At 37.8% G+C, this 26,217-nt stretch overlaps 1 protein-coding gene across 1 annotated transcript in view; it reads left to right on the top strand.

Annotated features, from left to right (window-relative positions):
- The first annotated feature begins 234 nt into the window (after window positions 1-234).
- Window positions 235-26,217, top strand: part of LOC104676329 (disintegrin and metalloproteinase domain-containing protein 5) — a 143,119-nt gene continuing 117,136 nt past the window's right edge. Inside the window, exons 1-7 of the mRNA XM_030938154.1 lie at window positions 235-289; window positions 1,047-1,126; window positions 6,687-6,742; window positions 9,825-9,903; window positions 10,220-10,296; window positions 11,110-11,281; window positions 12,163-12,228. Of these exons, the coding sequence (XP_030794014.1) occupies window positions 235-289; window positions 1,047-1,126; window positions 6,687-6,742; window positions 9,825-9,903; window positions 10,220-10,296; window positions 11,110-11,281; window positions 12,163-12,228 (585 nt within the window). The remainder of the gene's footprint in view (window positions 290-1,046; window positions 1,127-6,686; window positions 6,743-9,824; window positions 9,904-10,219; window positions 10,297-11,109; window positions 11,282-12,162; window positions 12,229-26,217) is intronic.

The raw sequence follows: 26,217 nt of genomic DNA, 5'->3' as shown, positions 1-26,217 counted from the left end.
TCTTTAACAATAAACTGACTGGCGTATCAATGCTGAGATACTTCTCTTGAGTGCTCAGCTGCCCGCCAGCAGCGCATTACCTACTTCCAATCACCTCCCGCTTCTTCCGTGAGCTTTTCCTCTCCGCCGCCTCTCTGGGCCGCCTCACGCGCGCTCAGCCCTGCGCGAGCTGCTCCTCTCCAGGTCTCAACGTCTCAACTGCTGTTCATCGCCAGGGCTCCAAGACAGCGAGCCATGTTCCTTCTTCTGGTGCTTCTCACGGGACTTGGTGGGATGCATGCAGACCTCAGTAAGTCCAGGAATCCAGGCTTCCGAGGGAGACCTTGTTCACTCTTTCCACCGCCCAGGTCCAGCTCAGACTTTATCCTGGCTCCACGCTCTCCCGCTTTCTCCTGGCCCCTTGCCTCAAGGTCTGCGGCCAAAAAGGCAGAGAGGCAGCCTCCGACAGAAAATCGTTTTATTTCTTTGGGATGGCTTCCTGATCCAGAAAATGAACAAAAATGAAATTTATGGTTTTTTTCCACATACAAAATTCTGCTACTCTACGAAAAATTGCATCACCATAAAAAAAAAGCTATTTATCAAGGATTGACTGATTTGGCAACTGTTAGCCTCCACCTGCCCCATTGAAAAGTGCAGATCATCCTTGTATTCAATGTCTATATTCGTCCCTGCAAAATATCTCACTTTCTGGATGCATCTGTGTTTTCTCATTTCCACATCTGTTTACAACACCGAATTTGGTACTTAGCGTTAACTTAGTCAAGCTGTGCCATCGCCAAACTCTGTGTGTGTGTGTGTGTGTGTGTGTGTGTGTATGTGTGTGTGTAGACAGGGATTTGCAGGGGAGAATGAGAATAAAAATTTGAGATCTTGACAAGGGGTCAGAAATTTGTAGTTAAGAATGACTAGAAAGACAGTGTTGGGCGAGATGTATAGATTATATTAAAAATAGCTGCTAATGTAGAGAAACAAATGCAGAATCAGAGAAGTGAACAACATAAGATCATGGGTATCAAAATAACATAGTTTATATTTATTTTTAGATCCTCATAAAATCTTCCTGCAGACTACAATTCCAGAGAAGATTTCATCATCGGATGCTAAAGCAGATCCAGAACATAATGTAATTTTAATAATATTTTTAATATGAAATGTTGTTAAGTTGCGTTTAATGTCAAGACCAAAGGTGCTGAATGTGGGCAGGTTTGCACTTCTTGGAGGCAGAGTTGACAGCTGAGAACAGGTTCACAAGAGGGAGCATTTTGATGTTTACAAATGTGTGAGACTGTGTGTGTGTGTTTCTGTTGATGATGAAGGATTTTAGGGATAAGATCCCTCGGGGTCAAAATGCTAGGTATAGGATCCCCCAAGTTTGAAATTTAAGGAGGCAGCAGAAAACTTGGATCCCCTCCAGGACCAGGATTAGGGTGAGGCAAGTGAAATGAGTCATGTAACTACAGGATCAGATCCTGTCTGTCTTGAAAATTTTGATATTGTTTTCATCATGGTTTTTTTTGCATTGATTTTTAAAAAGGTTGCATTAAGATATTATTTATCTTGATAACCGGGTTTTCTGGTAGCCTAGTTCTAGCCCTAGTGATGCCCTAGAGATTTGTCTTAGCTTTCACTAAGTCAGTGAGGATCTGAATGGTGATGATCTCTGGGCAGGTTTATCTGTTAATGATCACGTCAATTTCACATCCAAGATTGAATGGTAGTGAAAGTTCCTTCTCTAATAATTCGGCAGAAGAATACTTCTCACATGATGTAACAAACCTGCACGTTATGCACATGTACCCTAGAACTTAAAGTATAATAAAAAATAAATAAAAGAAAAAAAAATAATATCAGCAATGTCTTTAGAATTGTTAGCATTTTGTTTGCATTTATTGATAAGTAGTTTCATGTTTATTCCTGCAGAATACTATAAGATTTGCCATAAGGGTTATAAACTATAAAACCCAGCCCAAGACAGAATGATCTTTGCTTGTATATGCTTATGATTGTTGACTTAAATGAAAACAGCTGAATACTGAGATATTGTTATAAATAATTGTTATAAATACCCTTAAAACTAATCATAAGTTTTATTACTTAAGTAAATACCTGAAATTCACAGCTATAAAAATGGTTAATAGAAAAATAACTTTAAATATTGGCTATCATAATTTTTTGTAAATCATCTAGCTAAATTACTAAATTAATGAGGAAAATGTAATGGAACAAACGTCATAATTTAGGATCTAAGGTTGTTAATTGATATTAAGTATCTGGGCAATTCCAATTTAAGAATTAAATAATTTATTAATAATTAAAGAATTAAAGAATTATTAAAATAAATTTAAGAATTTATTAAAGGTAAAATATCTTTGTCTAATTCAAGGCTTATATAAGAGTTATGTGTAAAAAAGGTAAAGGAATCAGGAAATAAGAGATATAAAGCAAGTTAAAGATATAAAGAGGTATTTTTGATTAAAAAAAAAGGAAAGTAACTTTATATAAGAAACAATCTTGTGTGGTAAATTTTTGTCCTAAAATAAAAATGATGGGGTTGTACAAGAAAGAGTGCTATATATGACAAAACAGTCTAAACACGTTGTAAATGAACTATGTAAGTCATAATAAGGTTAGTAAAACGAATTTTTTAAAGGGGTTGTATAATTCAGTTGGATGTAATTAAAAAGAAACCATAATAATCTTTCTATAAATAGGTCTTTAATATTAAAAAATGCACTAACACAAAACTAAATAACTGGTTAAAACAAGCTTTTATTACAAATATTGACTTATTTTTAATTCAAGAAGTATTTAAAATTTTAAATTCTGTAATCTGGTTTTTTCTTTTCTTTTTCTTTCTTTTTTTTTTTTTGAGACGGAGTCTCGCTCTGTGGCCCAGGCTGGAGTGCTGTGGCGCGATCTCGGTTCACTGCAAGCTCCGCCTCCCGGGTTCACGCCTTTCTCCTGCCTCAGCCTCCCAAGTAGCGGGGACTGCAGGCGCCTGCCCCCTGGCCCGGCTAATTTTTTTTGTATATTTAATAGAGACGGGGTTTTACCGTGTTAGCCAAGATGGTCTCGATCTCCTGATCTCGTGATCGGCCCACTCGGCCTCCTAAAGTGCTGGGATTTCAGGCGTGAGCCACCGCATCCGGTCTATAATCTGTTTCTTTAACATTCTTGGGATTGATATTTTAAAAGTGCTACTCTTTCACTTTTGAAAAGGCCTTGAATGATGGTTGTCTCCTTCACCTTTTGTTGGCTCCTGTAACTTTTACTAATTATCTAAAGCAAGGGAGAAAAATTGTTTTGAAAACAGGCAAATAAAGTATCTTTTGAACATGAAAAAAAAAAAAAAAAAAAGAATACTTCTCACATGGTTTCTACCAGTATAAGATAATCTATTGTTGCTAGCAATTATGGGCCTCCAAATTTATCTTTTTTCCGTTTAGCGGTTTCAGAAACCTTTCCTGTCTGTTTCACATAAGGATATACTATTTATATTGTTTCCCCTTCCCCATATACCCTTTCTTTACCTTTTCTTCTTCTTGTAGCTGAAGGTTATTTACCAACATGCTTGTCATGCAGCTTTGAACACCCCACTGCTCTACCTCCCAAGTGAATTACTAGCTATGCTGGGTGTGTGAGCCCTATGACAGCTTCCCTTTCTGACTGGAAAGAAGAGGTGACATTACATCTTTGTTTAGTTTCCTTTTTCCTGAGATTAATAATACCAACTCTCCCTTTCCATTGTTTATCACTGATAATCTTTGAATTCCTCACTTGTCTAATTTCTAGAATTTTTATAAAGTCATTTATAATATGGAAATTCAGTGTGTTTCTTTTAACTATAATGATTCAAAAAGGTACATTGTAATATATTTTAGCAACAAAATTATAATTATTGTGGGATGTGATTTTATTTGAATATGTTTGGTATCATATGGGGTAGGACCTGCAAAAGTAAAAGCGCCTAAGGGCACACAGTTATAAGATTTAGTAAATAAAAATATAGAATACCCAGTGAAATGCATGTGCACATAAAGATAAAAGAGAAATATTACATGAGGCTTACTTATACTAAAATTATTTGTCGTTCACCTGAAATAAATTATAAGCATCTAAATTACATACCTCCTTCTTAACGTACAGCTTCCTGATGATTTGACTTCCCCTAACAGTTCCCTGTTGTGTAGAATTTGCTTGTAACACTGCTTGCAGTTATAGTCTGTTTCATTTAGATGGTAACATAATTTCTACAGTGGTTACACACAATGTATTTTATTCTTTTTTTCTAGTGAACATTTCCAGTCGTTTTACAGTTTTCGCATTTTACATTTAGATGTGTGGTCCATTTTGAGTTAATTTTTGTGAGGGATTTAAAGTCTGTGTCTAGATTTTTTTTTTAATGTGGCAATACTATTGTTCTAGTACATATTTTTGAAAAGACTCTCTTTTAAAAATATTGTTTTGCCTTGACTTCTTTGTCAAAGATCCATTGACCATATTTATGTGGATCTATTTCTGGGATCTCTATTTCTTTGACCTATTTGTCTATGATTTTGCAAACACCACCCTGTTTTGAGGACTGTACATTTATACTAAATCTTCTGTTTTTTTTTTTTTTTTTTTTTTTTGAGACAAAGTCTCATTCTTTTGCCTGGGCTGGAGCGCAGTGGTATGATCTTGGTTTACTGCAACCTCTGCTTCCCAGGTTCAAGTGATTCTCTTGGTCTCCTGGCTCAGCCTCCTCAGTAGCTGAGACTACAGGCATCTGCCATCATGCCCAGCTAATTTTTGTGTTTTTAGTAGAGGCAGGGTTTCACCATGCTGGCCTGGCTAGTCTTGAACTCCTGACCTCAGGTGATCCACCCGCCTTGGCCTCCCAAAGTGCTGGGATTACAGGTGTGAGCCACTGTGCCTGGCTTTATGGTAAGTCTTGAAGTTGGTAAGTGTCAATTCTCCAACTTTGTTCTTCACCTTCAATATTATATTGGCTATTTTGGGTCTTCTGGCTCTGCATATAAAGTTGAAAATCAGTTTGTTGGTATCTATAAAATAGCTTGCTGATAATTTCATTGGGTTTACATCGATCTGTGGGTGACACTGCAAAGAACTGACATCTTGACAATATTGAGTCTTTTTATCTATAAACATGGAATATCCCTCCATTTAGTTAGTTCTTTTTGAGTTTTTGCATTAGTTTTGTAGTTTTTCTCGTAAATACATATTTTGCTATATTTATACCTAGCATTTCATTTTTCAGGGTGAAATGTAAATGACATCGTGTGTTTTACTTAATTTATTACCTGTTCATTATTGGTATAAAGGAAAGAAAATGAGTTTTTAATATTAACTTTGTATGCTGCAACCTTGTCACAATTGTTTATTTGTTCTGGGGTTTCTTTTTGGTGATTCTTTCAGATTTTCTACATAGACAATCATGTGATCTGTGAACAAGGACACACATTTATTTCTAGCCAATCTGAATCCATTTTATTTACTTTTTTTTTTTTTTTTTTTTTGCTTTATTGCATTAGCTAGGACTTTCAGTATGATATTAAAAAGTACTGGAGAGAGGGGAAGTCCTTTGCCTTCTTTCTGATTTAATAGAAAAACTTCAGGGTTCTCACAGTTAAGAATGACATCAGCCATTTAGACCCTATCTCCAAATATGGTCACATTTTGAGGTGCTGGGAATCAGTACTTCATCTAATGAATTTTTGGGGGGTTACAGTTCAGCTTCTGTCATTGGGCATTGTATATGAAAAGATGTGGAGGCTCTAGATAATGTATCTTTTGAGAGTATTTTCCTCCCATTGGTTGGTTTTGTACATTTTTGGTTTATTTTAGTTTTTTTGTTTTATTTTTGTAAGATACGTGGATTTTAAATGTTATTGGTGCTTTCATATTCTCCTTTAATTTTCATCTTATTTGTTTAATATCAAAGTATTTTAAAGGGCACAATTTTAAAAGTCCCCTCCAAATTCCACTTATACTTCTTTTCCCAATGCCATTCAACTAACTCCTCACAGAACATTTACCTGATACAAAGTACCTTGTTATGCTCCAGTATAAAGTTGAGGAATTGAAAACTGTTAAATGCTATTTCTCTTGCTAAAATAAATGTCGAAAATTAACCAAATACATAATTTAATGACCATTGCGTTTTCTATTGTCTTCTATGGTGTTCTCTAGACATGTCTTTAGTCTCCTTGTATTCTCTCCTACATTCTATTCCAGAGGAGTTTGATTGCTCACACAGATAAGTAAAATGCAATGGCTTTTGATGTTATATTGCTGGAGGTATATTCCATTTCTTGTACTTCTATCTTTTGGGAGGGTCTCTTTCAATGAGCAGGACAATTTACCTTCCAGGAGAGCTCTAGGTAAACAACCAATGGGTTCTCACATCCTTGATGGTGGGGTCTGTCTGAACTGAAAGATAATAATCATTGGGTAAGCTTCTCCCTCAGAGATGTGAGTAGTAGTGAATAGCAGGCAAGTGAATGCTTTATACCTAGTTCTCAATGCAGAATTCTGAAGCTCCAAGTATCTGTGTGGGAAGGAAAGCCAATATAATGGTTATAGGTTGTTATTAATTTTGTCAGTATTTTAAACCCTAATTTGGAGAAGATACACTATTTGGCATATGTTATTATTGAATTTTTCTAATAATTTTGTTATAGGTTGTTTACATGATCACAGTAGAAGGAAAGCCATATTTTGTCCATCTCAAAAAGCAGTGAGTAATTATTTTGTCCTTTCAAAATTTAATACTTTGGCTTCTTAATTTCTAAAAGTACGTATAAGTAGAATGAATCATTTTGATTCAAATATATTGATACCTACTCTATACTGGGTATTGAGTAAAAACCTAGGCGTGCAAAAGAGAATAAAACATATTACACTGTTAAAGAATTATAATACAGAACGATAGATTCAGACACATTGATAGAAAGCAAATAATTTTATTATAATATGGTAATATGATAAATGTGTAAATAGTATGCCTTGGAAGTCAGGGGAGGCTTTTAGGGAAGAGGAAAGAGACTACTTGTATCTTAAGGGAAGAGACAGAGCTATGTAAAGAAGTGGGGCAAGACAGAGGAACACTTTTTTTTTTTTTTTCTGAGACAGAGTCTTGCTGTGTTGCCCAGGCTAGAGTGCAGTGGAGTGATCTCGGCTCACTGCAACCTCTACCTCCTGGGTTCTAGTGATTCTCGTGCCTCAGTCTCCCAAATAGCTGAGACTACAGGTGTACACCACCATGCCTGGCTAATTTTTTGTATTTTTAGTAGAGATGGGGTTTCACCATGTTGCCCAGGCTGGCCTTGAACTCCTGACCTCAAGCATTCCTCCCTCAGCCTCTCAAAGTGCTGGGATTACAGGCGTGACCCACCACACTCAGCCAACATTCTATTTAGAGAAGAAATTATGTGTACAGCATAGAGGTGTGCGACACAGTGGCTTTTCTGATATGCACAAAGCCAATGTGAATTACTGAAGCACACATTTTCTGAAAAATAGAGGTAAAAGATTCTGGAAAGGTAGGTAGGGGCCAGGTTGTAGAAGGTTCAGAGTGCATGGTCAGCTATTGGGAGCCAAAAATGGTTTTAAGTATGTACTTATGTAGCCACATTGAATCTCATAGGCTATTTTTGAGGGGACAAAGTTAGAGTTGAGGTGACCAATTATATGACTATACAGTTTAGGTGAGTAATGGTGGTGGTTTGAATGATGGCACCAGTGGTAGCACTTGAAAGAAAAATTCGGTGGACCTCAATACAGATTTGGTGGAATGATTGGTAAACAGTGAGGAATTTCAGATAATTTAGTTGTTGCTCAAGAAAATGAATAGGCTGTAGTATAATTAACTGAGGAACATGAACAAGGGATATATTTGTGTGAGGAAGCGGTGATTTCAGTTTTTTAGCACATGTGAGATACCCAAGTGTGTTTTTTCCTGTAGATCAGGGGTGTCCAGTCTTTTTGGCTCCCATGAGCCACACAGGAAAAATTGTCTTGGGCCACATGTAAAATACACTTACGATAGCTGATGAGCTGAAAAAAATATTTTAAAATCTCATAATGTTTTAAGAAAGTTTACAAATTTGCTTTGGGCCTGCATTCAAAGCCATCCTTGGCCATATGTGGCTAGCAATTTGAATCTCTGAAAATATTCAATAGGAATATTGGAAAATAGATTTAGCTATAGGTATATAGATTGAGCAGAAAGTAGTAGCTTGTGCTCTACTTTCTTGTGCTTTTTTTTTTAACGAGTGCTGTTACGTAGGGTGCTTATAAATAGATTGTGGTTAAAGAGTGAACCCTGGGAAACAGCGATGTTTCCTGGGATAGGTTGAACAAAAACAGCAGCCAACATGGAAGATAAAGCTGAAGGGACCAGGGAGGTAGGAAGAATAGCAGAAGAATGAAGTGTTATGTAAATTAAGTGAGTGGACTGAGTAGCCACAGTTTTCAAAAAGAAGCTAGAGGTCCAATGTAAAATGATTTTTTAAAATGCCTTCTGGATTTGACATTCTAATATTTGTGGATCTTTTCCAGGGACGTTTCAGGGATAATAAGAATTGGGAAACTGAAGGAATTGTGTGTAGACAATTCTTTTGATGAAATGTGTTAAGAATTGAAAAAAATGTACATAAGGAATAGCCACAGTAGAACATGGGGTCAACAAAGAGTTCTTTAGGATGATAATGACTTATTAGTATCTTTTAAAATAGCATTGTGGTAAAAATCCAGTAGAGCACAAGAGTTCAAAATTATAGGAAAGAAAAAGTAGTGTCCTCTGTATATGGCACAGGATGGTATCTACAGCAACAGTGTAAGGGTTTGTTCTGAATGAAAGAAGTAACCTTCTGGCAATAAAGATAAGGAGTGCAGATGGCAACAGGTGATCTGAGAGGGAGGGAACATAGGGGTTTTGTGGGATGATTGACAGGAGTAGTGTCAAGTTTTTGAATAGTTACTGAGGGAAATAAAATTCTGACCAGAGTTATTGAGAAGAACTTGGCACTTAGCAAAGTTTAGCAAATATGAATTTGTAGTGAGACCAAGTAACTCTTTCTAAGTTTTCTGTTTATATGAGTCCGTTTTCACACTGCTGATAAAGACATACCCAAGACTGGGCAATTTACAAAAAAAAGAGGTTTATTGGACTTACAGTTCTACATGGCTAGGGAGGCCTCACAATCATGGTAGAAGGCAAGGAGGAGCAAGTCACATCTTACATGGATGGCAGCAGGCAAAGAGAGAGCTTTTGCAGAGAAACTCCTGTTTTAAAAATCATCAGATCTCATGAGACCCATTCACTATCACGAGAACAGCATGGGAAAGACTTGCTCCCATGATTGAATTATCTCCCACTGGGTACCTCCCACAAATGTAGGAATTATGGGAGCTACAAGATGAGATTTGGGTGGGGACACAGAGCCAAACTGTATCACTGTCCTAACTTTACACTTTAATTTTGAAACTTGGGTATAAAATCTAAAATCAATGAGTGAAATAGACAAAGATTAGAAAGTTCTATGCTGGAAATTGGGACCTATACTATTTCCTCTTCATGTCTCTAGCAATTTGAGTTGCTCATTTATGTGCATTTTTGTATGGTATGTCATTCTAGTTAAAATGTCTCACCAAGCACCTAATTCAGTTTAAGTGCTAGAAATACATGGACAATAGGATAAAACAAGTCGATTAACACTATTTTAAATTTTTCAGTAAAAAGAAAATTTGTATATGAATATTTTTTCTATCTTTTCTATTTCACAACTTGAACATGTTTTTTTATTATTTTTGCCTAGATCAATTTTATCTTCAGCTTCTTTTATTCATTCTTATGACAAAAATGACTTCCGTCATTCCAAACCTCTGCTAGTTCAGGTAAGAATTAGGTTTTTTTTGGTTACAAATTTGTAATTCTAGATTTCTTTAAAAAGACAAATATTCTATAATAACTAGAATGTTATTTTACATATTCACTGAAATTGAGTAACTTAGGCTTGTGTTTATTTCTACCTGGCACAAATTTATTAGGTAATTGCCAATCATATTAAAGTAGAAATGTAGCTAAAGTAATAAATAGTAAATGTAGCTAAAGTAAAAAATAAAAAAATATAAAGTAATACATATAAATAATATATTTGGGGTATATATTTTAAAAATAAGTTACCCATTAATTTTTCTTTTTTTTTCTTAGATGGATTGCAATTATAATGGATATGTTGCGGGTATTCCAAATTCTCTTGTGACCCTCAGCGTATGTTCAGGACTCAGGTTGTAGACTACTTAAAGATACTCAATTTGCCAATATTATATCCGGTAGCCTATGAACTAATTCTCCATGTATCTGTTCTAATTCTATAATCACCTTTGTCATTTCAATTCCTTAAGGACTGAACCAAAATTACTAATAAAATAGGATTGATATTCCAGCAATATCTGTTCCTGATGAGAGGCTACTTGTTGATACTGACAGGATCTGCTGCTTTAGGCTTTAAGAAAGCTTGAGTGTAGGGAGATTGATTGGTCTCCTCACACTTTTTTAGTTTTCTCAAATTCTGCCCTTGTCCAATTTCTTAATGTCCTAGAATAATTGACAATTGTGGAATGCATGGGACTAATGGACACTGGCTCTGCAGTCAGTAATTATTAGGCATATTGTGCCTTCAATTCAGCCCACACAAACAAATGATTTAGGGTATCAAGTGTCAGAGGAGAGTTAAGTGTATCAAAGAGAAGGAATCAAAGACTAAAGAAGAGACTGCCTAGAGATTCTACAGGCTGGTTAGAAAATCTACACAACAGAAAGGGGTTTCAACCTGTTTAAGTGCACAGATCCATGCCACTACCATGCTTTCTTGAAGATAATCACAGATTTGTAATGTAAGGTAACATGTATCCTGTGATATAGTGGTCCAGTTCTAGTGTAAGAAAGACTGCAAAAGATAAAGAGATAAAAGTAAAAAAACCTAAGGTCTTAAAACTTAAAAACTTTAAATCTTAAAAACTGTGGCCCAAATTTCTCACTATAATATTATGGTTTTGGTAGAATCATTTCAGACTTGTTTCGATTGTCTTAACACTCAGGGGAACAATGCAGCTGAAAAACATCTCATATGTAATTGAACCAATGGAGGCTGTATCAGGATTTATACACAAGATTTATGAAGAAAAATTTGCTGACACTAATATTCTTTTAGAAGAAAATGACACTTATTCTTGGTTTAATTCAGAGTATCAAGTCAGAAAAAGTTCAGAAGTAAGTATTGGCTCTTTTATTTTAATTTAGTATAATTTTGTGTAATAAAAAATACTTTCAGAGCCAAAATTTGGTGACTTATAAATCTTAAAACTATTTTACTTTTTCATGAAGGCTCTACGTGGCTTTTAAAATGGCAAGAGAATAAACTTATGTTTGTCATTATGCTTGCCGTTAGATGAAAGCTTAGCAAAAACTTAATCTTAGAAATATGAAGATATGAATATAGTATAAAAGAAACTGGAACATTAATTTTCATATGTGAGCATTTAGATAATTAATGTAAAATATTCCTTTTCTTCAATTACTCAGATAATTTAGGAGAGAATATTATACAACCTGGATTTCTCAGTTGACAGTTCAAAAATGGATGAGCGACTTACATAAAGTACATGTAAAGCAAAGTGATGAATTTTTTTCTCTACCAAGACCCATAGACTGCCCTAAATAACATGTCTGGCTCTAGCAAATTGCCATTGGTTGTAAATTTTAATATTTTTCTAGACTACATTGTTTGCCAAAAGTAACTTCTTAGTAATTGGTAGCAGAAAATCTGCTCGCATGAAAGATTAGTATGAAAAATTATCAAAAGGCTGAGAAAAACCAAAGCTTTATGTTATAAACTGAAAATTTCAGTTTCAATTATTATAAAAGTAAAAGATACCTGAGTTCTTATATATCTTGAGAAGTCTAATAGAAAAGTCTTACTACCCAGGGCACTTTGAACTGGAATCTTCTGAAATAGTACCTAAATTTTGTATTTGAAAATAGCCTCGTTATGTAATCAGGAACAATATATCTTTCAGTTTATCTCTCAATATAATTTCAGTAGAAGGTAAATTTTTGTAAATTCCTCATGACTCATGTTATGTGTTTTTCAGAAAACTGACTTTATTAAGTTATTCCCTCGATATATTGAAATGCATATTGTTGTGGACAAAAATCTGGTAAGTCTTACTTTATGCATCATTATTTTAAAACTAATATATCTCTTTAACTTGATTTCAGTGAGGCAATGAAAATTACCAACCATGCTATTTTGCATTTGCAATGAACACATTCTTATAAATTATAAATCAAGTTTTTGTTATTTTGTATATAGCATCTACTCACTTTTGCAAAGTGAAGCATCTTAATTTCTAAAGCTTGTTGACTATTGTTGATTTTTCAAAAAACCTACATTCTCAGTGAAAGGATAGATTGCAACTCCCTTAAGCCCTCAACCCTCATATACAATAATAATATTTAACTGCCTCAGTCTAATTGGAAGGATGGTCTATAAAACAAATACGCCACTTCTTTAAAGCAAAAGGAGAAAACATATTATCACTTGTTTTCTTCTCAGTTCTAGGTAAATGAAACAATGAGAAAAACAAATGAACAGAATATTCATATTGAGAATTCATGGCTATACTTTGGATCTCTTATAGATTTAGGGTCCAAATATTTATTACCTATGTGGTTAGGATTCTAATCCATGAGGCTACATTTGTCCCAGATTGGTAAAAGCCGAGGGTGCATGAGGGAAGCAAATAGTATTTATATTTGGAGGAATGCCACTTCAAGCAGAATACCTCAGGATTCCTACAGATTAATATCCGCCATACATATATGGGCTCACAATCCATAAGGAAATAAAACACCATGAACAATGGTTAGCAAAACAAAAAATACATGTATGGCTAATATTAATTTTTTAAAAATATAGTTTATGATTGGCAGAACAGTAGGGTGACTGTCATTAACAATAACTTATTGTATATTTTAAAACAACTTAAAGAGTGGAATTGGAATGTTCCTAACACAAAGAAGTGATATTAATGAATGTTTGAGGTAATGGATATCCCAGTTACCCTGATTTGATCATGACACATTGTATGCCTGTATCAAAATATCACATGTACCCCATAAGTATGTATAACTATTATGTACCCATAATAGCTAAAAATAAAAAAATTAAAATAAAATACAATATTTTTCCCCTCAAAGAATCTGCTGATTCCAGAAAGGGTGAATATGAGTCAGGGTTGCTGAGCTAAATGTTGACAGGAATAACAGAACTTGAAGTTCATGGCTCATTAGAATTGAGTCGAGGGTACATTAGCATAGCTAAGTTGGCCCAGTACAAAGCAAACGCATACGCTGAAATAATATTTTTATCAAATTACAAAATCAGAGGGAGGAAAGCAGAATTTTAAGCATAATCAACAAAAAGAAGGCAATTAAGAGAAAGAAAAACACATGTTTAGGATTTGTTTCATAAATCCGGAACAAATTTGAAAGCTAATGTTAAGACAAAAGATTTAAACTAAAATACCTAATTAATTATATGTAGGGGGATTAAGTACTGCAATTAAAAACCAAAGATAAAGATTAAAAGCAAAGACAAAGATTATCGTACAACACACACACATAAACACACACACATTCTGCTTACAAATGACATATGTAAAATATCGTACATAAGTAACAAGAGTAAAATAATGGAAAAATATAAACAAATTTTAAAAACTAGTTTAGCTGAATTAATATCAGACAAAGTAGATTTTTAGACTTTAAAGTATTTCTATTGTTGCGTAGCAAACCACTCCAAAATTTAGTGGCATAAAACGTAACAATTTCTTTGGTTGGGAACCCAGAGACTTTTTGCATTTTTACCAATCTTAGACCCTTTTAGTTTAACTCGGTGGCCTTTTATTGAAATAGCTATCAGATATGGTTTTGCTATGTCCACACCCAAATCTCATCTTGAATTGTAGTTCCCATAATCCTCATGTGTCATGGGAGGGACTGGGTAGAGATAATTGAATCATTGGGGCAGTTTCTCCCATCCTGTTCTCATGATAGTGAGTTAGTTCTTATGAGATCTGATGGTTTTATAAGGCGCTCCCCGCTTTGCTGGGCACTCATTCTTCTCCTTGATGCTGCCATGTGAAGAAGGACGTTGATATGGTTTGGCTGTGTCCCCACCCATATCTCATCTTGAATTGTAGTTCTCATTATTCTTATGTTTGGTGGGTAGGACCCAGTGGGAGGTAATTGAATCATGGGGGTAGGTCTTTCCTGTGCTGTTCTTGTGATGGTGAGTAAGTCTCATGAGATCTGATGGTTTTATAAAGGGCAGTTCCCCCTCACAAGTTCTCTTGCTTGCCGCCATGTAAGACATGACTTTGCTCCTCCTTCACCTTCTGCCATGATTGTGAGGCCTCCTCAGCCATGTGAAACTGTGAGTCAAGTAAACCTCTTTCCTTTATAAATTACCCAGTGTCAGGTATGTCTTTATTAGCAGTGTGAGAACAGACTAATATACTATCTTAAACATTTTGTGGGATTTCTTTTTTAAACATTTTTTTTTTTCCCAAAGAGAAAGTTCCTTAAATTAAGATTTCAAAAGCATAGAAATACACTTAGGAGGTATCAGCTAATTTATTAAAATGAAATACACATTGCCGTGAGGTTACTTGTGGCAAGTATGAGGACTGACTTAGGTCTAGGTGCAGTCTAGTCGGGGGCTTGCAGGGGAAGTTCCCCTAGTGTCCTTTCTAGAAATGGTCACTAGTAGGAAATTGCCCATTCCTCTGGTTGTTTTCCAAACGTCATGTTTATGTCTGGATTTGCTTGCAGCACCATTTGTTTGATTGCTTCTAGGTGAAAAGGGATACAGTTTATAAGAAGGTTTAAAATATTGGCCTAGAATATGAGTATAGTGAGGGAGTACATGTTCATTGTGTTTAATAATATATTAAATGGTAGTGATTATAAGTGCATGATTTGGGAATCAGAGAGACTGGGGATTGAATCTTCATTTTGCTCATTAGAACTCTATTTTTCTTTTTATTGGGGGAAAGCACGTAACATTAAGTTTACCATCATAACCATTTTAAAATATATAGTTCAGTAGTGTTAAGTATATACATACTGTTGCGAAACAGATTTCTAGATCTCTTTCCTTTTGAAATGGATACTATCCCCATTAAACATGAATTCCCTCGACCCTTTCCCCCCAGCTCTTGGCAACTACCTTTCTACTATCTATTTCTGTGATTTTGACTACTTTAGATACTTCAAAGGAGTGGAATCATACAGTATTCATACGTTTGTGATTGGCTTATTTCATTGACATAATGTCTTAAAGACTCATCCATGTTGTAGCATGTAACAAAATTTTATAAATTTTTAAAGTTGAAAAATCGTCCATTATATGTATATGTCACATTTTGTTTCTCAATTCATCTGCTAATGGACATATGGGTTTCCACATATTCCTTTTGTGAATAATGCTGCTGATACACTCTGATGACTGGAGGAACACCAGGGTCTTTGGGCTCAGACTGATTTAGATAAAATGACACAGACATTGGTTTTAAGGAGCGGAGAGTTTGTTAGGCAAGAAAGAAGGAAGGAAGAAGAAAACAGCTCCCCTATACAGAGAGAGAGGGAGGGAGGATTCTAACAAAGAGAAATTCTGTGTGTGGCAGAAGAGTGGTTGCTTATATTGGGATGCTGGAGGAGGCACTGTCTGATTTACATAGGGCCCAGGGGATTGGTTTGACCAGGTGTGTCATTCACATAGCCCACAAAAAACCTGGCCCTCCCACGTGAGCCCTTTAATATGCAAATATGGGTCACCATGATGTTTTGAACACATGGTATTATCTGGAGATGGCCATGACACTTGTGATACCTGGTGACAAGGAGAAGAAGGCAGGAATTGCCATATTGAGTGGACCCATTTTTTAATCGCTGGCATTTGCATGTCAAAGCCTGACAGTCTGGGCCTTCAAGCCTCCTTTTCTGTTAGAGAAGAAATGTTTCAGGGCGTTGCTTCTTTTTACAGGAAAATTTCCACTGAGAACCTCTACCCTTTCTAGCTGCCTAAAAATTATTTATTCACAACTCCTGTATTATTCCCCACCTCAAGAGAAGCAAACCTAACTGCTGTTAGGGGGTGTTGGATGATGGTTCTTTCTGGATACTTCCTGCTGAAAAAGCGCATCGTATGGGCAAAGAGCAGTGGGATCTTCTGAGGTTGATTTAAGCGTTCTCTGAAGAATGGCATGTTTATGTGTGGATTTGCTTGCAGCACCATTTGTTGTTTGATTGCTCCTAGGCAAAAAGAGATAAATTTTACAAGAAGGTTTAAAATATTGGGCTAGAATATGAGTATTCAGATTACCACCATTAGTAGGGGTCCTATAGACCATAACTGATGGTAGAGTTTGACACCTGTTAGTTACACCAATGGATTGCAATACCAGTTTACCTTCACTAGAAGTCGCTGTATGTTACTAGAAACCTTAATATAAAAGTAACAGTTTCCTTGAGAAAAGCATACCTTTCCCCCTTGACTTACCATTAGAGAATAACTTTAGCTTTAGGCCCTTTTATAACTTGCAATATGATTGGGAGAAATATGCTATTGGGTGGCTAAAATGCCGTTAATTTTAACAATTCTTTTCCTTTAGTAATTTTTTAATGACCTTTACAGACCATTTTATAAAATACTTAAACATTTTGACTTGTCCTAAACATCCATCCTTTAAACAACAAATCATTTCCTTTTAGGACAAGTATTTATTATATGAGATTCTTCCTTATATATATTTTTTCTCTATAACCTTTTAATAGCTTAGAGTGCATTATATTACCGACCTTTAGTAAAAAGTCCTATTAAACTTAATGATAGTAAAACTTTCATGCTTCCTTCTTATTCCTGTTACTCTTGTTATAAGCAAAACAGCCTTGACTAAATCTTTTCTCCAGCTATTAATTCTGATGATGATAATTATTAGGCAAAATATTTTAGCAATTAGAATTCTACAACGAGAATTCCGCATTGTGGGTGCTACAGTGTGCTACTGGGGTTTCAGTATAGCTTTATTGCAAATAGTAATGTGACTGTAACAGTTTTCCACAAAAGGGGCATAATAAATAATTTCCATTGAAAACTTTACTTGCCAAGATCTAACATTTCCCTTTGGGGACTTACGAAGTTATAAAGGCAATCCCATGTACAATTAAATCTCCCTGCAAATATGCATGAAAATGAAGTTTTACCATTTGGCAGTGAACTTTGGGAGGAAAGGTTAGAAACAAGGAAAAGTATCTGGCGAGGTGGGAGTGGGGCTGGGTAAGGTGAGAGTCCTCACTTAGTTACTTATTTTTTATGGTTTTTTAGCTTAAGATCTTCTATTTCTTCACATTGATATTCTGGCCATTTTTCTGGGCTGTCAGGGGTTGCTCCCTCAGTTTTTCAGACTTTGACTTGAGTGTAATGTATTCAGGAGTTGATGTTTGTAACTTTTACTGCCGAGGGGGTTGAAAGAACAGCGTAGGGCTCTTCCCAGCTTGGCTTAGGGAAGGAGAGAGAGATGAGAGTTTTTACTAACACTAAATTTCCTGGGTTAAATAAAGTTGGTTTTTATTGGAAGTGAGCTAGAGAGGCTCTATGTTTAACCAATTTAGAGGTTTTCTGCCTGAAAACAATTTTTGAGCACATTGATAAGTTTTATCCTTTCCCAAGTGAAAAGCTTGGTGAAGGAATTTTTTTTTTTTTTTTTTGAGACAGAGTCTCACTCTGTCACTCAGGCTGGTGTTCAGTGGCACCGTATCAGCTCACTGCAACCTCTGTCTCCTGGGTTCAAGCAATTCTCCTGCCTTAGCCTCCTGAGTAGCTGGGATTACAGGTGTCCGCCACCACGCCCAGCTAATTTAAAAACATTTTTAGTAGAGACAGGGTTTCACCATGTCTCGAACTCCTGACTTCAGGTGATCTGCCTGCCTCAGCCTCCCAAAGTGCTGGGATTTTAGGTGTGAGCCACCGTGCCCAGCCCCTTGTGAAGGATTTTAAGGACTTTCTATTGGCTGGAGGCTGGCACATGGAGTTTGCCATTCTCTGACTATAGCCATTTGGAGGGCTGAAAAGTATGCCCTTGAGAAGTGGCCTATTTTATTTTTGCAGGGGAATACTGAGGTTAATTTTTCTTCCGGAGCCTTCCTAGATTGGAAGGGCTTGAAGCGTGTGACTGCCTTGAAGCCTCCTTGTCACTGACTTAGCTGCCTGATCAGCTAACCTATTGTTTTTTTCTTGGCTACCTTATCTGTTTCCTTTTGCTGTTCCTTAGAGTGCATTTTCGATATTTTTTTTTGTGGAAGAAAAACCGAGGATAATAGCCTGCTAATTTATTGGTGACATTTGATAGGAGATTTATTGGTGGTAGGAAAATGTTTTTGCTTTTAAACGGCAGCATGAGCATGCAGAGCTAAGAAAGCATACTTGGTGTTAGTATAAATGTTAGCTATTTTTCCCTTGGTTAATTGAAGTGCTCTTGTAAGAGCTGTTAATTTAGCTAATTGAGTGCCTGTGCCTGGGGAGAGTGACTACTGTTTACTCAGCCTTATGTACTTCTTGCTTTAACCACTGTTTGTTAGCTAAGAAGACCTCCCCCTAGAGGACAGTAATCCTGCCACTTTATGTGGAGTGTACATAGTTAAATTATTTCCTGTGGTTAACTTGGAGGCTTTTTTGAATAGTAGAACTATCATGACAATGGCTTGGAAGCATGCGTTAGTAGGTCTTCTTAACTGCAAATAAAGTTGAGAAAAATATTGGGTTAGAGTTTTTCTTGAGATGCCCCTTATGGTCATGGGAAGAGGGGAGGCCTGGATTAGAGAGGAGAAAAGAGAGAGACTGACTCTAGTGTTTAGAAGGAGATCTACTTTCCTTTCTTTAATTTGCAGAATTAGCTGGAATTGGAAATTTAATTTCCAAAAAGCTGCTGTGCTATAATGGCAGTTCGAGCCACTGAAGCTGGGGCTTGAGCCCCGGGACCCATTAGTCCTGCTGGACCATCTGTGAGACTGGTTCTGAACCCAGTAACCTCTGTCTCTGGGGGCAGTTTCGTTTCCAGTGGTTTCTGCCACAAACTAGACAGGGTTGAGGTGGCTTCATCTTGCTGCCTGGGCATTCCTTTGTAAAATGCCCTGGCCTGTCACACTAATAGCAATTAGCAGATGCACCTTGGGGATCCTGGACTTTGCAAACCTGCAAAGCTGCTGCTAGAGACTTCGTCCTTCTTCTGAGCTTGCTTTCTTTCTTTTGGGCCTCCTTCTGGTTCCTATTACAAAAGACTGAAGTGGCCACCTTCAGGAAGTTCTCTAAGGTGCTATTTGGTCCTATAGCTTGCTTCTGTAGTTTTCTTCTAATATTGGGAGCTGCCTGTGTAATAAACTTGTCCTTCAGGATGAGCTGTCCCTTGACTGAATTAGGGGATAAAGAGGCGTGTTCTATTAGGGCTTCTCTCAGCCTTTCCATAAAGGCTACAAGATTCTCATTTGGCTTTTGGTTTATTGTAGATGGTTTAGAGTAATTGAGTGGTTGGTCCTGGTTTTCCATAGGCCTTCTAAAAGTCATATGAAAAAGTGCAAGTGCTTTCTTTTCCATTCAGCTCCTGAGCTATTGGGGTTTCAGTTAGGGTTGTCTGCTGGAACTGCTTCCCTCCCAATTGGGAATGATGTTTCTATTACTTTTTCACTTTCCCAATCTGCTTTCTTACCTTTTGGTGTATTATGGGAGATATATTGTTCATTTTCAAAATTCTCTGCTGCTTGCAGAGCTGCTTGCTTTTCAGCTGCAGTGAGGGTCTGATTTAGGAGCAACATGACATTACTTCATATGAGGTGAAATACCTGAGTTAGATTTTGGAAAGTTTTTATATACCTATCAGGGTCATCAGAAAATCAGCCTAAGTCTCCTTTTATTTGCTTAAGGTCCTGTAATCAGAAGGGAACTTGAAAGGGGATCCTTAGATGGTTCCCCTGGAAGTTGCTTTCTTCATTTTGGGGAACTATTTTACCTGGGCCTGCCTGATATGATTGCTCAAAGAGCTGGGTTGATCTTACAATGCTTGTAAAGGTTTAGTAAAAATGCTATGCCCTTGTGGAAAAGAAAATGAGTTGCTTTTTTCTTCAGTGTTCTGAGGTTAAGGAAGTGCCAGTGTTTCAGAGTACATTCCAGAGGGGTGCAAGCTGAAGATAATTTGTTACCCATTTAGGAAAACAAAAGAGAATAAAAGCATCCTCTTATTCTCCTTCCTTTCCGTATGACCCAGAGTGGAGGAGAAGACAGGGAGCATCCTTGGATGCTTTTTCCCTCCTGGTTTTCCTCCCTGGTTTTCCCTCCCTGGTTTCTGGATCCTGGCCCCATGTTAAACGTGCCACCCATGGTTGAAGGCATGGTCCTTCAAGCCATGGAATCAGATGAACTAACCGATGGGACTAACCATGCTTTACCCACGCAACCTTAGCTTCTCCGCCTTGTGTGATTCCCCTTTGACTTCCTAAACCTGTGTGATCTGCCTGGATCCCCAAAAAATGGATCTTGGGAGAGACTGTGTCACCTTTGGGTCAAGGTTCCTTTAATGTAGGCAATGTGCTAGATTGCCTGCTATTGCAGCCCATGTTAAAGCATTTACCCTTAAAAAAATGGTTCCGGCTATCTTCTGAATTTAAAATCCCCTTACTAATTAAGTACTATCTTAACTGGAGACAGAATAGGTGCCTTAAAAGAATGTAGCAACTGAATGGCCATTTTCCTGCTGATGGGACAATATGGAGACTAAAATTTGGCTGCGGAAGACATCTTACTCCTGAATGTGGCAAAGGACTGGCAATGTGTCTTATGAAGAGGATTTCTATGTCCACTAGGTGGCGCTGTTGGCTTAGAAATACCATGTGCTCATCAGCGAGTTAGTAGTGAGTGACCCCCCCAGTGGATGAACTCTCTTCCTAGAAGATTGCAATGGCATTTTCCTAAGCTATATCCCCATTCTACAGCATTTCTTGATCTTGCCTGACAGGATTATTTCCCTAGCCTGTAAAAGTTCCTACACATTCCACACACACAGAGAGTAAGAGAATACAGATAGAGAGAGAAGAAAAGTTTGGCGACAGGATAACTGGAAGAGAGCCTTGAAATTAAAGGACAGATTTAAGGTTGAGGTTCGCTCCTAATACTTACCACTCCGATGAATGATTTCTCGGCCCATGCACCAAAGTGATACAGCTCTGATGAATGGAGGAATGGGGGACTCGGAACCAAGAGGAACCCCGTGTGCAGCAAAGAAGTAGTTGCTTACATTGGGAAGTTAAAGGAGGCAGCGTCTAATTTGCGTAGGGCCCAGGGAATTGGTTTAACCAGGTGTGTCATCCGAATAGCCCATGAAAAACCTGGCCCTCCCACCTTAGTCCTTTAATATGCAAATGTGGGTCACCTCAATGTTTTATCACATGGTGTTATCTAAAGATGGCCATAATACTTGGCACACCTGGTAACAAGAAGGAAAAGGTGGGAATCGCCATATTAAGTGGACCTAGGTTTTAATTGTCGGTATTTGCATATCAAAGCTTGCTGGCCTGGCCCTTCATGCTGCCTTTTCTGTTAAATAAGAAATGTTTCAGGGGGTTGCTTCTTATTACAGGAAAATTTGCACCAAGAACCTTTACCCTTTCTAGTGGCCTAAAAACTGTTTCTTCATAACTCCTGTATTACTGCCGTGAACGTTGGTGTACAAATATTTTCTATGAGTCTGCACTTTCAATTTTTGTAGGTATATACCCAGAAGTAGAAGGTTAGCTCATATGGTAATTCTATGTTTAACTTTTGGAAGAACTGTCATACTGTTTTCCACAGCAGCTGCACCATTTTCCATTCCCATTAGTAATGCACAAGGACTTCAATTTCTCCCCATCCTCACCAACAATTGTTATATTCAGTTTGTTTTATTAATAATAGTAATTCTAATGGGCGTGAAGTGGTATCATCTTGTAGGTTTGATTTCGTTTCCTTAATGATTAGTGATGTTGAGTGTCTTCTCATGTGCTTATTTCCCATCTGTAGATCTTCTTTGGAGAAATGTCTGTTCAAGTCCTTTGCCCATCTTTTTTTTTTTTTTTTTTTTTTGAGACGGAGTCTCGCTCTATCGCCCAGGCTGGAGTGCAGTGGCCGGATCTCAGCTCACTGCAAGCTCCGCCTCCCGGGTTTATGCCATTCTCCTGCCTCAGCCTCCCGAGTAGCTGGGACTACAGGCGCCCGCCACCTCGCCCGGCTATTTTTTTGTATTTTTTAGTAGAGACGGGGTTTCACTGTGTTAGCCAGGATGGTCTTGATCTCCTGACCTCGTGATCCACCCGTCTCGGCCTCCCAAAGTGCTGGGATTACAGGCTTGAGCCACCGCGCCCGGCCCTTTGCCCATCTTTTAACTGCACTGTTGCTTTTGTTGCTATTGTTGTCATAGAGATTTGGGATTTCTTTATGTATTCTGGATATTAATTCCTTATATATATGATTTGCAAATATTTTCTTCCATTCTGTGTGTTGCCATTTTACTCAGTTGACGGTGTCCTCTGATGCACAAAAGTTTCTAATTTTATGTGGGTTTTTCTGTGTTTCCAGTTATAGTTTAGTCCATTCATCAAAAGACACATTCACAGATTCTTTTAAAAACAGGCACCTTTACTCTGGGAGGCTTGCCAAGCTTCTGAGTGACAACTCCCTTAATATTAGAAACTGTTTTGTATAACTAAGGGTGTCTACTAAGCACAATCTTAAATCTCACAAAGGTGTCAACAAAATATATTCTAGTTACACCCTTGAGGTGAGATAGTTTCTTACTTTGAGCATGAATGGCTGGAGATGAGGATTCTCCTGACGAACTGAACAGTTTTTTCCTTTAGAATATCTCTTTTTCTTTTACTTTATCAACAACAGCAAATATAATTATGCTAATTGACACACTTAACACTCTGATTTTAAATTATTTTGCCAAAGTTCACAAATTGATTAGGAACATTTAAATTTTTTTTCCCAAAGACTACACATTGGATACAAAGTACACTGCTCAGGTGATGGGTGAACCTAAATCTCAGACATCGCCACTAAATAACTTAATTGTGTAACCAGACACCACCCTTTGCAAGTAAACTCTCAGGATTTTAGTTCCAGCGAATGAAGGCAAAAGTGACTAATCAGAGCAAATGAGACTGAGTCAGGTGCATCAGGTGCAGGGGGCATGAACCTCATCCAGCTGGCACAGAGCACTGTTTCTGTGGCCACCACGCTGCAGACAAACCAGCAGACTGCAAAGAACCACATCACTTGGAAGCTGACAGAAGTCTTATTATTGTGATAGAATATGCTGAAACATTGAGCCTTACTGTAATACATCCTTTCATAGAGTTTTCACAATGACAGTAAAACCCTGCCACAAGTGGCACTGTCAGCTTTTCTATGTGCGCTCCCTTTTCCTCACATCGACATTCGAATTACAGTCTCCTTCGTCTAAAGGAGCTGTCCTATTGAAGCAGCATTGTTGCCTGGGTTTGTCGTCTCGTGCTGAGATTAATGATACGGACACACACACACATGGAGTGGGTTAAGGAGCAGGAAGTTAAACAGGCAGAAGAAAGGAGAGAGGAGAGCAGCTTGCTCTTTCTTATGAGAGAGAGGTGTCCAAAAAGGAAAAGCCGGCCGGCCGCGGACTGCACCAGATCTTATAGGCAGGCTGGAGGAGGCAGTGTTTGATTTACGTAGGCCCCACAGTTTGGTTCGATCAGGTGTAATGTTTACATGGTGCCCGGGAAGGCTGGTTGCCCCACCCTAATCTTATTATGCAAATGGACTTTCTACGTGGCCAGCCAGCACCATCTTGTCTGCTCCTTACTGTACATGTGGCTGTCAAAGAGAAGAGACGATGGAGCCGCCATTTTGAACATGCCTGTTCCCAGGTAGCCTTTTCCTACTGGCACAACTGCCAGCATTCACCTGTGCAAGCTTCTAGCTTGCTTGTCTACGTCTGCAGCTTGATTTTACAGGCTGATGTTTGTTAGAAAAGAAAATGATTTTGGAGTTGCTTTTCATTAAAAGGAAAACCTTACTGAGGACTCCTGTACCCTCACTATCTGCCTAAGTAATTTCTTCTTAACTCCCATGTAACTATCAGCTTGCTAATGAGACCAATTTATTTAACTTGCACTGCAGTACAGCCACAGAGCAGAGTAATATGTATAGGATCCAGGGGGAATGAGTCCTCCCAGCTGGCCTCTCCTGCCATTTGATTCAGTGATGAGTTCCTCTTTCTTTTGACTTAGGCTGATTTATAGAAAAAAAGCACATTCTAGAATAATTAAGTTAACTATTAGCCAGATCGCCTTTAGCTGCTGGCTTGGGTTATATAACAACTCCCTAACTCTAGAAGCTAAGGAACAGAAGGCCAGCATTTTCTTTGATTTCCTGTAGTTTTAATGCTTTTCCACTCTCCCCTCCCCTTCTCCCAGCCCACCGTTCCACCACTTCACCGCATGTGCCTTTGAAAGTCTCTGTGGATCATATTCCTCAAGTATTTTGATTATCTTGGGTGCTTCTGCTTACACTGCCATGTATTCTGGCCTCATAAGATATTCACTTTACATGACCCTTACTTGCTGTCTTTGACACACTCACCATATAACACTTGCAAAGCCAAAATTCTCGGAAAAGCACCTGCAATTATTAATGCGTAACTGGTATTCCGAAATGACTAAATGCATTGCTTCTGCTGTGGAAGAAAATGCTGGGGTGAAGCCAGAGCAAAGGTAAAAGACCTGGTTTTCCTTAAATGGATATAGCCTCAGAGGCATTTATATTTTCAGAGGACCCAGTCCTGATGCTTCTGATCATTTTTCAAATCAACTTAATGAATATGAGATGGGCTGCACATTAAACTGATATAACAGGTAAATATCACCTGCATTTAGGGTGGGCAGCTGATACAGGGCAACTTTTTTCCTGTGATTCTAAAGAATTTATAAGGGGAGTAAAAATGCGGGCTGGATTTCTGAATGAGATTTACATTCTGCTCTCACTCTTGACTGGCTGCCACAATAAACACGGGAAGATATTTTTAAGCTCTCATGAGCTAAAAGCAATGCCAATTACTGTGGATTGCTTTTGGTAGATTTTGGGTAATTTCACATGACAAATGTTACCTCTGCTTATGACTTCCTTAAAAGATAACTAAATGCTGAGCCCACTGGAATAAACATCCAGAGTAGAGAGCTACATATACCCCAACATAGTTTTTTCCAAAGCCACAAGCCTATGTCAGATGCTTTGTACCCTGCACTGCTGTCCAAGTGAAGCCTCCCTTTCTCTATCTTCCAAGTACAGCCCAAACCCTAAATGTGACCCTTTAAAAGGATCCTTTACAAAGTGGATGTTTAAAGTGAATAAAATGTCATCTAATCATCTATTCCTTTTGCCTTAAGCTGCAGAGTCATCCACATTTGCTATTTCCTTCAAGACTGCTTTCTTTTCCTAAACACCGGAAGCTTCAGAGCCACTCACGCATTGCAGTAATTTCGCCCACTCAGGGTAAAAAATAAGGCCTTCTCTGTGTTGATGAAATCAGGCTGGTTCCTCAGTAGGATCTGTGGTCTAGGACTACCCTGGAGAGACATAAATTTCTAATTTTTATGCTTTACTCAAATTTCCTACATTATTTTTATTTCAAAATCCAGTGCTTTAGGGCTGGGCGCAGTGGCTCATGCCTGTATTCAGCACTTTGGGAGGCTGAGGTGGGCAGATTGCTTGAAGCCAGGAGTTTGAGACCAGCCTGGCCAACATGGTGAAACCCGGTATCTACTAAAAATAAAATAAAAAACTAGCTGGACATGGTGGTGACACCTCTAGTCCCAGCTACTCGGGAGGCTGAGGCAGGACAATCGCTTGAACCCGGGAGGTGGAGGTTGCAGTGAGCCGAGGTCGTGCCACTGCCCTCCAGCTTGGGTGACAGAGCAAGACTCCCTCTCAAAAACATTTTTTAAAAATCCAGTGCTTTATAATGAACTGATAAGTTGCCTAAGGGGATCTCCATTCATATTATATGGTATTTCATTCACAG

This window comes from Rhinopithecus roxellana, chromosome 9, assembly GCF_007565055.1.
Source record: "Rhinopithecus roxellana isolate Shanxi Qingling chromosome 9, ASM756505v1, whole genome shotgun sequence".
Taxonomy (NCBI): domain Eukaryota; kingdom Metazoa; phylum Chordata; class Mammalia; order Primates; family Cercopithecidae; genus Rhinopithecus; species Rhinopithecus roxellana.
Note: the sequence above shows the minus strand (reverse complement) of the source record. Positions and strands in the feature narration are given on the sequence as shown.